The sequence below is a fragment of the Ranitomeya imitator genome, chromosome 4, assembly GCF_032444005.1.
Source record: "Ranitomeya imitator isolate aRanImi1 chromosome 4, aRanImi1.pri, whole genome shotgun sequence".
In the NCBI taxonomy this organism is placed as follows: domain Eukaryota; kingdom Metazoa; phylum Chordata; class Amphibia; order Anura; family Dendrobatidae; genus Ranitomeya; species Ranitomeya imitator.
Window position 1 is genome coordinate 455472545 of NC_091285.1, and position 12934 is coordinate 455485478.

The following is a 12934-nucleotide window of genomic DNA, read 5'->3' on the forward strand; positions in this document are numbered from 1 at the left end:
TCCGGGTTGTGTCAAGCTCACTGAGACGCCTATGCTTGCCCCGTCGTGGTGCGGTCGGGTTAGCCAACTCCAGGGTGCCTCCAGTTTAGGAGCTTCCTATGTGGGCTGCGTGAACTGGTAGTCAAGGCTGGTTCTGTAGTGCCAGTAGGCCCAGCTCCCCCTGTAGGACTGTTGGGGTTCGGTAACTGCGGCTGCCTCGCGGCCTAGCTGTTCTCTCCTCTCCTGTGGGCCTTCGGGTCCACCACCTGGTTCCAGCACCGTCAGCTGGTTCCAGGCCGAGCCTTTGGCTTAGGTGCCTCCTCCTGGGTATCCGAGTTCCGCCAACGTCAGGCGGTCCTTGGTAGTGCTTTTAAGCGCGGGCACCTACAGCTTAGTAACCGGGTTTCAGCACCGTCAGCTGGTCCTCGGTCGTGCCATTGGCTCTTGCACACTGGGGCAACGCATCTGGGTTCCAGCACCGCCAGCTGGTTCTCGACAGTGTTTTTGTCACAGGTACTCCCTCGTGCCAAGCCTGGTTTGAGCACCGTCAGCTGTTTCCGGGTTGTGTCAAGCTCACTGAGACGCCTATGCTTGCCCCGTCGTGGTGCTGTCGGGTTAGCCAACTCCAGGGTGCCTCCAGTTTAGGAGCTTCCTATGTGGGCTGCGTGAACTGGTAGTCAAGGCTGGTTCTGTAGTGCCAGTAGGCCCAGCTCCCCCTGTAGGACTGTTGGGGTTCGGTAACTGCGGCTGCCTCGCGGCCTAGCTGTTCTCTCCTCTCCTGTGGGCCTTCGGGTCCACCACCTGGTTCCAGCACCGTCAGCTGGTTCCAGGCCGAGCCTTTGGCTTAGGTGCCTCCTCCTGGGTATCCGAGTTCCGCCAACGTCAGGCGGTCCTTGGTAGTGCTTTTAAGCGCGGGCACCTACAGCTTAGTAACCGGGTTTCAGCACCGTCAGCTGGTCCTCGGTCGTGCCATTGGCTCTTGCACACTGGGGCAACGCATCTGGGTTCCAGCACCGCCAGCTGGTTCTCGACAGTGTTTTTGTCACAGGTACTCCCTCGTGCCAAGCCTGGTTTCAGCACCGTCAGCTGTTTCCGGGTTGTGTCAAGCTCACTGAGACGCCTATGCTTGCCCCGTCGTGGTGCTGTCGGGTTAGCCAACTCCAGGGTGCCTCCGGTTTAGGAGCTTCCTATGTGGGCTGCGTGAACTGGTAGTCAAGGCTGGTTCTGTAGTGCCAGTAGGCCCAGCTCCCCCTGTAGGACTGTTGGGGTTCGGTAACTGCGGCTGCCTCGCGGCCTAGCTGTTCTCTCCTCTCCTGTGGACCTTCGGGTCCACCACCTGGTTCCAGCACCGTCAGCTTGTTCCGGGCCGAGCCTTTGGCTTAGGTGCCTCCTCCTGGGTATCCGAGTTCCGCCAACACCAGGCGGTCCTTGGTAGTGCTTTTAAGCGCGGGCACCTACAGCTTAGTAACCGGGTTCCAGCACCGTCAGCTGGTCCTCGGTCGTGCCATTGGCTCTTGCACACTGGGGCAACGCATCTGGGTTCCAGCACCGCCAGCTGGTTCTCGACAGTGTTTTTGTCACAGGTACTCCCTCGTGCCAAGCCTGGTTTGAGCACCGTCAGCTGTTTCCGGGTTGTGTCAAGCTCACTGAGACGCCTATGCTTGCCCCGTCGTGGTGCTGTCGGGTTAGCCAACTCCAGGGTGCCTCCAGTTTAGGAGCTTCCTATGTGGGCTGCGTGAACTGGTAGTCAAGGCTGGTTCTGTAGTGCCAGTAGGCCCAGCTCCCCCTGTAGGACTGTTGGGGTTCGGTAACTGCGGCTGCCTCGCGGCCTAGCTGTTCTCTCCTCTCCTGTGGACCATCAGGTCCACCACCTGGTTCCAGCACCGTCAGCTGGTTCTCGGCAGTGTCTTTTGCTCTTGTACCTTCTGCTCCCCATCCTGGTTCCAGTACCGTCAGCTGGTTCCGGGCAGAGCCTTTGGCTTAGGTGCCTCCTTCTGGGTATCCAAGTTCCACCAACGTCAGGTGGTCCTTGGTAGTGCTTTCAGGCACGGGTACCTCCTGCTTAGTAACCGGGTTCCAGTAACGTCAGCTGGTCCTCGGTAGTTCCATTGGCTCTTGGACCTTCGGCTACCCATCCGGGTTCCAGTACCGTCAGCTGGTTCTCGGCAGTGTCTTTTGCTCTTGTACCTTCTGCTCCCCATCCTGGTTCCAGTACCATCAGCTGGTTCCGGGCAGAGCCTTTGGCTTAGGTGCCTCCTTCTGGGTATCCGAGTTCCGCCAACGTCAGGCGGTCCTTGGTAGTGCTTTTTAGCACGGGTACCTCCTGCTTAGTAACCGGGTTCCAGTAACGTCAGCTGGTCCTCGGTAGTTCCATAGGCTCTTGAACCTTCGGGTAGCCATCCGAGTTCCAGTTCCATCAGCTGGTTCTTGGAATTTTCTCAGCCTTCTTGTACCTTCTGCTAGATTTCCAAGTTGAAGACCCTAAAGTCGACGACCCGGAAGACCACCCCGATGACGACGACGACGACCCGGAAGACCACCCCGATGACGACCACGGCGGAGACGACGACGGCGGAGACGACGACGGCTGAGACGACGACAGCGGAGATGACGACACTGGAGACGACGACCCTGGAGACGACGACATGGAAGACCGAGAAGCAGAAGAACAAGAGGCTGCAGAACAAAGAGTAGAAGAACATTAAGCATAAGACTTAATATCAGAGCAAAAGATATTATCTAAATTATATGCAGAAGAAGACTAAGTAGTGTATGGGGGTGAGTCCGTTCCTCCTCGTGGTGCCCCTGGATAAAGCCTGATGCTGCAGGCCAAACTGAACGCGGACAAATGTAACTTTTGTGACTGGCAGAACGGAAGGTGTAATCTTCCAACTTTTATAGATAACAACTACGGGAATGCCTGTCACAAATGAGAATATGATGAAGAAGTAGAATAGGAAGAATAATAACAGTGGAATAAAAAGAATATGTAGAATAGGAAGAATAATAATAGTTGAATAAAATGAATATGAAGAATGTAATAAAAAAAAAAAAAAGGTAAAGGATGAAGAAGAAGATGAATAAGGTGAAGAAGAAGTTGATGTCAAAGATGCTGATGATGATGAAGATGAAAGTGTGGGAAAAGAAAAAAAAAAAAAGAAAAAAAAGAAGGGGAAGGGCGTGGAATAGTGAAACATCAATATCTGACAAAATAAAAAAAAAAATTTACATAGTCAATATCTTTGTCACTCCGAACGTCTTAAAAAAAAACAAAAAACATGCTATTCTATTTGATTGGGATAAACCTCTATGACTTTAATGTCTCCGCCACCTCCCCAAATACATCCGGCATTATTCTTAGTTGTTTTCCTTCATGTAGAATGAACCTACAAGGCAAGAAAGGGTTTATTTTAATTCCGATATTTTGGTCCCATTGACTTGCATTGGAATCGGGTATCGGTATCGGCGATATCCGATATTTTATGAATATCGGCCGATCCTATCCGATACCGATACTTTCCGATATCGGAAGGTATCGCTCAACACTAGTGTTGACCAGTGTAATGAGACACCTAGGAATTAATAATTCATTATTCATTAAGTTAAATTCCCATGGGCATATTGCTGCAGAATTGCTTTTCTCTAGAACCCATGTCCTGAGAATTTTCTTATAAAAGACACATAGGCACACATTGATGAATTTCTTCGATGCTTACATCATTTACCTCAGTCTTGAGAAGGTATTATCTGTGACAAGATTTCATTAACGGTTAATGATTAACCGAATGATACTGTAATTTGGTCTATTAATATTGCCAAGAGCAAACACAGAAAACTGCGTAACATTTGTTTCTTAAATTGATACTATATGATTAATAGCACTTCACCTAAGATGATTATGTATTTTTATTAATCTACAAATTTATAAATTTATTAATTTATTAATCCGCCTTTCTGAGGCTCTTTTGTTTCAGTGTATGTGTGGCAACAATCCGATCATTTAGTTGTAATTTAGAATTATTTTGTCGTTCTTTGGTGAAAATTAACGCTGCGCGGCTTGACCTGTGGTGGGCTGGTGCTTATACACAGCAGCCATTCGCAAAGAGCAGAGCAAGTAAGGAACAGTGAAAGAAGAAATAATCATCTTCATGTTCTCATTTTTATATACTTTTGTAACTATTTGTTTTATATGGTTTTAGATTAATTGCCACATACCAGACATCTATATTATTCCATTTGCTTACAGATTTGGACCAATACAGCTTTAAATGAAAATCTGGAGGAATAATTGTTCTGCAATGTCCATCCTTGTATTGTGCGTATGAATTCAATGGGGCAAAGAAACAGAACATTTGTCACAGAATTCATTCTCTCTGGTCTCTCCTCCAACCCAGACCTCCAGCTTCCTCTCTTTTTGCTCTGCCTATTAGTCTACATGATAACTTTGCTGGGAAACCTTATGATCATTGTATTAATTAGAGTAACTCCAGGACTGCAGACACCAATGTACTTCTTCCTCATGAATTTATCACTTCTAGATGTCCTTTATTCATCAACTATTACACCCAATATTATGGCCAACATCTTCTCTGAAATCAGAACAATCTCCATTATTGCATGTGCTATACAAATGTTTTTATTCATTGACCTGGCGAGCACAGAAGGGATGATACTTGCAGTGATGGCTTATGACCGATATGTAGCTATATGTAAACCGTTGTATTATACAGTCATTATGAACAAAGTGAAGTGTGTTAAATGTGTTATCTCAGTGTATATGGCAGGATGTGTTAATTCGTTAATTCATACATGTGCTGCATTTAACCTCCCGTTCTGTCGGTCTAATCGTGTCAACCATTTCTATTGTGATATCAATCCAATCCTAAGACTTTCATGTAAAGATACATTTCTTAACGAAGTTTTCTTATTTGTTTTTGCTGGTTCTATTGAAGTAGGCTCTTTTTTATGTATTGTGATATCATATGTCTACATTATGTTTGCCATATTTAGAATTGGTTCATCTGGAGGTAGGAGCAAGTCTTTATCCACTTGTGTCTCTCACTTTACTTGTGTAGCCTTATTCTACTGCCCGGTTTTCTTTATGTACTTGCGACCAAATTCTGCATATGCAGAGGATCAGGACTGGGTTTTGTCAGTGTTCTATACAGTAGTAATACCTATGCTAAATCCCATGGTCTATAGTTTAAGGAATAAGGATGTTAAAAAAGCTCTGGTGCAACTTAATGTAAATAGGATTTGCTTTGTATAGAAAGAGCAGAGCCACAATGACTGTATCACATGTTGTCAACTTTTCTGTATATATATATTCAATTGGGGTCAGGCCAAAATGAAAATAAAATAAAACACAAAGTTTAATGAAAATGTGAAAAGCCCTGTATCAAATATAATTAGATAAAATGCTCAAATGAGTGATCAGAGTTTATATTTCATGAATGTTTTCTTTCACTTATTATCTTGAGTTTTTTAATTTGGTTGAATGTTCATCATTTGGTGTTTATGTTTGCATTACCATTTACATTTTCCTAAAAAAACATATAGACCAACATTTGCAACTATATGCCTATTTTGTGCCATAAGACTGTCAATACAAAATGTATACCATGCGGTATGTGGATGCTGTCTATGCCTGCATAAACAATAAACGTAGAAAATTACCTATCCTTGGTCCTCTGCATGCCTGTCCCTCCGCTGCTGCTTTTCTTTCAGTGTCTAGAAGCTTATTTTTCATTCTTTTACGGTCATGTCTGTTGTGAATTCTGATCTTGGGCTCCCTCCGGTGGTTATGAGTGGTAGTGTTGCTGTCTTTGGATCGCATTTATCAGGTGTGTCCACTTATTGCAATTTGGGCTGGGCTATATAGTCTTGCTTGATCCTTTAGTCAGTGCCAGTTGCCCATTGTTTTTGGAGGATTCACATCCATACCTGGTCTCTCTTGTTTTGCTGTTCATTTCAACAAAGATAAGTTCTGGCTTTGTTTTTGCTGTCCACATGCTGTGGATCTTATAGTTCAGTGCATTTTCATGTTTTGTCTTGTCCAGCTTTGTCTGTGAAAGATTTTTTGCAGCCAAGCTGTGTCTCTGGAGATGCAGATATACCCTCCATGTCTTTAGTCAGATGTGGAGATTTGTATTTTCTATGGTGGATATTTTCTAGTGTTTTAATACTGACCGCATAGTACTCTGTCCTATTCTTTCTTTTTAGCTAGAATGGCCTCCTTTGCTAAATCCTGATTTCAGTCTGCGTATGTCATTTCCCTCTCATCTCACAGTCAATATTTGTGGGGGGCTGTCTATCCTTTGGGGATTTTCTCTGAGGCAAGATAGTTTTCTTGTTTCTATCTTTAGGGGAAGTTAGTTCTAAGGCTGTGTCGAGGTGTCTAGGGAGCGTTAGGTACATCCCACGGCTACTTCTAGTTGCGGTGCTAAGTTCAGGTTTGCGGTCAGTACAGGTACCACCTTCTCCAGAGTACGTCTCTTGCTGCTCCTCGGCCACCAGATCATAACACATGTCATCCTTCGACCCAGGCTTTAATTAGCCACACCCTACATGGGTTGCATCCCACGTTACTATTGTGGCCCAGTCGGCAGTGGCAGTGTCCAAAAGCCAAACTGAAGAAAAGGAAAGAGGAAGCTATGGGAAAAAGAAAGAGGAGGGGCAGCAGTAAGACAGTTATACGAAGGGCCAATGAGGTCGATTCAAACAAAATATAATCAATGAGATTTGATTCTCTTGCCTTCATTGAGCAAATATGTGTTAAGGTTGGCAGAACGCACTAAATAAAATATAATAACAAAGTGCGTTCGCCACCCGGGGTTCACCGTTCAGAGATGTAAAGCTGCAGCTAATGTGAAAAATGGTGAACTAAAGGTAGAGAAATAGCAACCTAAACACACAGTGTTAACCGTCACACAGTGTGAACAGAAAACTAAGTAGCAAGCTCTGTTACTCCACAGAGCGGCAACATACCGCAGAGCACTGAGTGCTATATCCGGTTAAACATCACAGGAGTATGGCAAATAATGATGCTAGATGCAAACCCTGTTAAACTCACAGAGGAACGAAGCTCACTAACAGAGCAGGTAGCATACAGTGCTCATACAGTCAGTGACTGCACTCAAAACAACTCCTCTCCGGAGATGCCAGAATTCTAGTGGCTATACCCAGCCCTGAATTCATATAAACAAACTCCTCTTCGGAGGTGCTGGAATTCTAATGGCTTACAGCCGACCATGAGCACATGCAGACAGCCCACACAATTGCAAAGTTTATACACACATGAACATAAGTTGATACTAGTGCACCAGCATGCGCCATTCAGAGCCTTTTATACCTTAAGTTCAAGTCCAGTCAGACAGGACCTTGCCTGTGCTCCAATCTGAAGCTACCACATCACCAGAGCATCTGACGTCCGAGCACCAATGAGAAGGCACCACATCACGGACATGCTAAGTAGGGTGAATTCTGGACTTGGGCTCCAGAGCACATCGCTGCACGTGTATACCAGTAGTCATCATAGGTTTAGCTGGAGAGCCAGCAGTAACTACACATACAGCACGAGCCTGGGCAAGGTGCTGGGACTTGGGTCTGTGCTGAGCAGTCATCTCAGTGGCCGAGCCGGAAAGGGAGACCACAGCACCAGACAAGGTTTGGGATCTAACCTATGCAGTGGAAAAATCCTGGCACCTATTATTTTGTTTGAGTAGAATTTCAGGAGATTTAGCGTGCTAAAGCACTAGGATGTGTAATTTATCTAAAAAGCAATAATATTTTAAGTGCTATATGTAAATTGCCAAAATGAGTCCAGCAGTATCTCCCACAGGCATAGGTAGAATCATAGAATGTTAGAGTTGGAAGGGACCTCAAAGGTCATCATGTCCGACTCCCTATTCAATGTAGAGAAGGATTCGCTATACCATCTCTGGCAGATGTCTGTCCAGCTTCTGTTGGAAGACTTCCATTGAAGAAGAACTCACCACCTCTCAAGGGAGCCTGTTAAACTCATTGATCATCCTCACTGTCAAATGTTTTTTTCTAATATCTAATCTGTATCTTCGCTCTTTCACTTTCATTCTATTGCTTCTTGTATTTTCGTGTGCAAATGAGAACAAGGATAATCCCTCTGCGCTGGAACATCCCTTCAGATATTTGGATACTTAAAGGGACACTGTCACCTGGATTTGGAGGGAACAATCTTCAGCCATGGAGGCGGGGTTTTTGGGTGTTTGATTCACCCTTTCCTTACCCGCTGGCTGCATGCTGACTGCAATATTGGATTGAAGTTCATTTTCTGTCCTTCGTAGTACATGCCTGCACAAGGCAATCTTGCCTTGCGCAGGCGTGTACTATGGAGGACAGAGAATGAACTTCAATCCAATATTGCAGCCAGCATGCAGCCAGCGGGTAAGGAAAGGGTGAATCAAACACCCCAAAACCCCGCCTCCATGGCTGAAGATTGTTCCCTTCAAATTCAGGTGACAGTGTCCCTTTAAGCCTCCCCTTAGCCTTGTTTTTTGCAAGCTAAACATTGTCAGATCCTTAAATCGATCCTTGTAGGACCTACTTTGCAGTCAGCTCACTATCTGGATAGTTCTCTGAACTTGCTCCAGGTTTTCAATGACTTTTTTAAATTGTGGTGGCCAAAACTGAACACAATATTTCAGATAAGGCCTTACCAAGGAGGAGTAGAGGGAGAAAAATACTTCACGTGACCGAGATTCTATGGTTCTCCTAATTCATCCTAGAACTGGGTTTGCCTTTTTTTTGCTGCTGCATCACACTGTAGATGTGCAGTTTGTGATCTATTAGTATACCCAAATCATTTTCACACGTGATGTTGCTTAGTTCTATTCCCTCCATTCTGTAGAAGTCTGTTTTGTTTTTCGGCAAAACTGAAAATAACATAATTTATTACGATGCCAACACAGACCATTCTCTGACACAGACTGCATGGGGAGCCCAGTATCACACAAGATAGGATTAGATACACGGCCCAGTATCACACAGGATTGGATTAGATACACAGCTCAGCAGACAGTATCACACAGGATAGGATTAGATACACAGCTCAGAGGCCAGTAACACAGGATAGGATTAGATACGCGGCTCAGCAGACAGTATCACACAGGATAGGATTAGATACATGGCTTAGCAGACTGTATCACACAGAATAGGATTAGATACACAGTGTTAGGTGTTGAGTTCCCACCGCTGCACAGGGGGAATTTTGAACCACCTCGGCTGCCGTCTCTCATTCTCCTCCGGCCGCAGTGGAGCTTAGTAACCGGGTTCCAGTACCATCAGCTGGTTCTCGGCAGTTCCTCAGCCTTCTTGTACCTTCTGCTACATTTCCAAGTTCAAGCTTTTTTAAATGGTTTTGGTAATCACTCTGGATCTCCCTGACGACGACCCTAAATACGACGACCCTGAAGACCACCCCGAAGAAGACGATGACTCTCGAGACAACGACCCTGGAGACGATGGCCCTGGAGACAACGACCCTGAAGACCACCCCGAAGAAGACCAAGAAGATGACCAAAAGGACAAAGAACAAGAAGACAACCACCAAGATACAGAAAAACAAGAGACAGCAGACCAAGAAGCAGAAGAACAAGAAGCTGCAGAACAAAAATCAGAAGAACATTAAGCATAAGACTAAAAATCAGAGCAAAAGATATTATCTAAATTATAAGCAGAAGAAGACTAAGCAGTGTATGGGGGTGAGTTCGTTCCTCCTCATGGTGCCCCTGGAAAAAACCTGCTGCTGCAGGCAAAATTGAACGCGGACAAATCCTGTTGTAAATCTTTTGTGACAGGCAGAACGGAAGGTGTAATCTTCAAACTTTTATACAGGTCCTTCTCAAAAAATTAGCATATAGTGTTAAATTTCATTATTTACCATAATGTAATGATTACAATTAAACTTTCATATATTATAGATTCATTATCCACCAACTGAAATTTGTCAGGTCTTTTATTGTTTTAATACTGATGATTTTGGCATACAACTCCTGATAACCCAAAAAACCTGTCTCAATAAATTAGCATATTTCACCCATCCAATCAAATAAAAGTGTTTTTTAATAACAAACAAAAAAAACATCAAATAATAATGTTCAGTTATGCACTCAATACTTGGTCGGGAATCCTTTGGCAGAAATGACTGCTTCAATGCGGCGTGGCATGGAGGCAATCAGCCTGTGACACTGCTGAGATGTTATGGAGGCCCAGGATGCTTCAATAGCGGCCTTAAGCTCATCCAGTGTTGGGTCTTGCGTCTCTCAACTTTCTCTTCACAATATCCCACAGATTCTCTATGGGGTTCAGGTCAGGAGAGTTGGCAAGCCAATTGAGCACAGTAATACCATGGTCAGTAAACCATTTACCAGTGGTTTTGGCACTGTGAGCAGGTGCCAGGTCGTGCTGAAAAATGAAATCTTCATCTCCATAAAGCATTTCAGCCGATGGAAGCATGAAGTGCTCCAAAATCTCCTGATAGCTAGCTGCATTGACCCTGCCCTTGATGAAACACAGTGGACCAACACCAGCAGCTGACATGGCACCCCACACCATCACTGACTGTGGGTACTTGACACTGGACTTCAGGCATTTTGGCATTTCCTACTCCCCAGTCTTCCTCCAGACTCTGGCACCTTGATTTCCGAATGACATGCAAAATTTGCTTTCATCAGAAAAAAGTACTTGGGACCACTTAGCAACAGTCCAGTGCTGCTTCTCTGTAGCCCAGGTCAGGCGCCTCTGCCGCTGTTTATGGTTCAAAAGTGGCTTTACCTGGGGAATGCGGCACCTGTAGCCCATTTCCTGCACACGCCTGTGCACGGTGGCTCTGGATGTTTCCACACCAGACTCAGTCCACTGCTTCCTCAGGTTCCCCAAGGTCTGGAATCGGTCCTTCTCCACAATCTTCCTCAGGGTCCGGTCTCCTCTTCTCGTTGTACAGCGTTTCCTGCCACATTGTTTCCTTCCAACAGACTTACCATTGAGGTGCCTTGATACAGCACTCTGGGAACAGCCTATTTGTTGAGAAATTTCTTTCTGGGTCTTACCCTCTTGCTTGAGGGTGTCAATGATGGCCTTCTTGACATCTGTCAGGTCGCTAGTCTTACCCATGATGGGGGTTTTGAGTAATGAACCAGGCAGGGAGTTTATAAAAGCCTCAGGTATCTTTTGCATGTGTTTAGAGTTAATTAGTTGATTCAGAAGATTAGGGTAATAGGTCGTTTAGAGAACCTTTTCTTGATATGCTAATTTATTGAGACAGGTTTTTTGGGTTATCAGGAGTTGTATGCCAAAATCATCAGTATTAAAACAATAAAAGACCTGACAAATTTCAGTTGGTGGATAATGAATCTATAATATATGAAAGTTTAATTGTAATCATTACATTATGGTAAATAATGAAATTTAACACTATATGCTAATTTTTTGAGAAGGACCTGTAGATAACATCTACAGGAATGCCTGTCACAAATAAGAATATAATTAAGAAGAAGAATATGAAGAAGATGAAGAAGTAGAATATGAATAAGAATAATAGTTGAATAAGAAGAATATGAAGAATGTAAAAAAAGGAATAATAGGAGGAAGGTGAAGAAGAAGATGAATAAGGTGAAGAAGAAGTTGATGAAAAAGATGCTGCTGCTGAGGATGATGAATGAGAAAGTGTGGGAGAAGTAAAAAAGAAGGTGAAGAGCAGGGAAATCGTGAAACATAAATATCTGACAAAAAATAAAAAAGCTTAACATAGTCAATATCTTTGTAACTCCGAACGTCTTAAAAAAAATTAATTCCTGCTATTCCATTTGATTGGCCTAAACCTCTATGCCTTTAATGTCTCCTACACCTCCCCCAATACATTCTACATTATTTTTAGTTGTTTTCCTTCATGTAGAATTAACCTACAAGGAAAGAAAGGGTTTATTTTAATTCCAATATTTGAATCCCATGGACTTGCATTGGTTTCCGGTATCGGAATCAGCAATACCTGATATTTTTTGGGTATCGGTCCGATCCAATCCGATCTGATATTTCCAGATATCGGAAGGTATCGCTCAACACTACCACACACATAACAGAATCTAAGTATACTAGTAACTGGTACCGCGCTTGGGTGATTAAGGTGACCTATCCCTGGATACAGGGGTACGATCCACCTGAGTGCAATGGTGAATAAAACAAATCAAATGTCCCACTGTAAATAATGGTGTGCTCAGTATCCAGCTGGTAAACCGGCTATCCACCTGAAAATGTACACCATACATGTAAAGCCACTAGGTCCCCCAATAGAGCAGGTGTCGGCAAGTACGATGGCCGCAATAACAATAGTAATAATAGTAATATGAGGCTCTTACCGTGTGCTGAATCTGCTTAGACGCCCAGCTGTTCCTGATAAGTGTCAGAGGGGATGTGCGGTATTCGGGAGGTGACCGTGGCGAATGTGGGAGCAGAGCGAGTCTGCAGGTGGTGACCAGAGGGTCAGGCGACAGTCAGGCGAGACCGGTATGGGGTGTCGCTAGTAAGTGGAGAGCCAGGGAACGTCTCGGCCGGAGGCGTCCCTGGTTGCACTTGGAAACAAAGATGGCCGCCACTGACGAGCAGCGTGTGACGTCACAGGCCTACGGAACCTCGCTGGGACCAAAAAGCAAACCGATGCGTTTTGAAGGGTAAATGCCCTTCTTCATCAGGGTTGAAGCCCTGCAGGAGAGCTCCTATTCAATATATGCCTACGCTACCCCTATGTGCCCGCCCACTGGAACTCAATACCCACCCCAGTCAATGCGATTATCATTGAACTGTGATAGCAGCACATTAACACAACAACACATCACAGTGTCCATCCCTCAGTCTGGTGCACAAATTATCCCTTACTATCAAATATTATTTGAATATTATTTGAACATGGGTCCCGATACCCGTA

At 44.7% G+C, this 12934-nt stretch overlaps 1 protein-coding gene across 2 annotated transcripts; it reads left to right on the forward strand.

The window, feature by feature from the left end:
- Positions 1–1636: 1636 nt before the first annotated feature.
- LOC138674194 (olfactory receptor 5J3-like) lies at positions 1637–11241 on the forward strand. 2 transcript variants are annotated; one of them, XM_069762104.1, is made up of 2 exons: positions 1637–1647; positions 4321–5387. In XM_069762104.1, the coding sequence occupies exons 1-2, from the start codon at positions 1637–1639 to the stop codon at positions 5246–5248; spliced, it is 939 nt and encodes a 312-aa protein (XP_069618205.1). In that variant the 3' UTR covers positions 5249–5387. The 2 variants fall into 2 exon arrangements, with proteins under 2 accessions (XP_069618205.1, XP_069618206.1); XM_069762105.1 differs by lacking the exon at positions 1637–1647 and adding an exon at positions 10689–11241 and having other exon boundaries at positions 4310–5212.
- The last annotated feature ends 1693 nt before the right edge of the window (positions 11242–12934 follow it).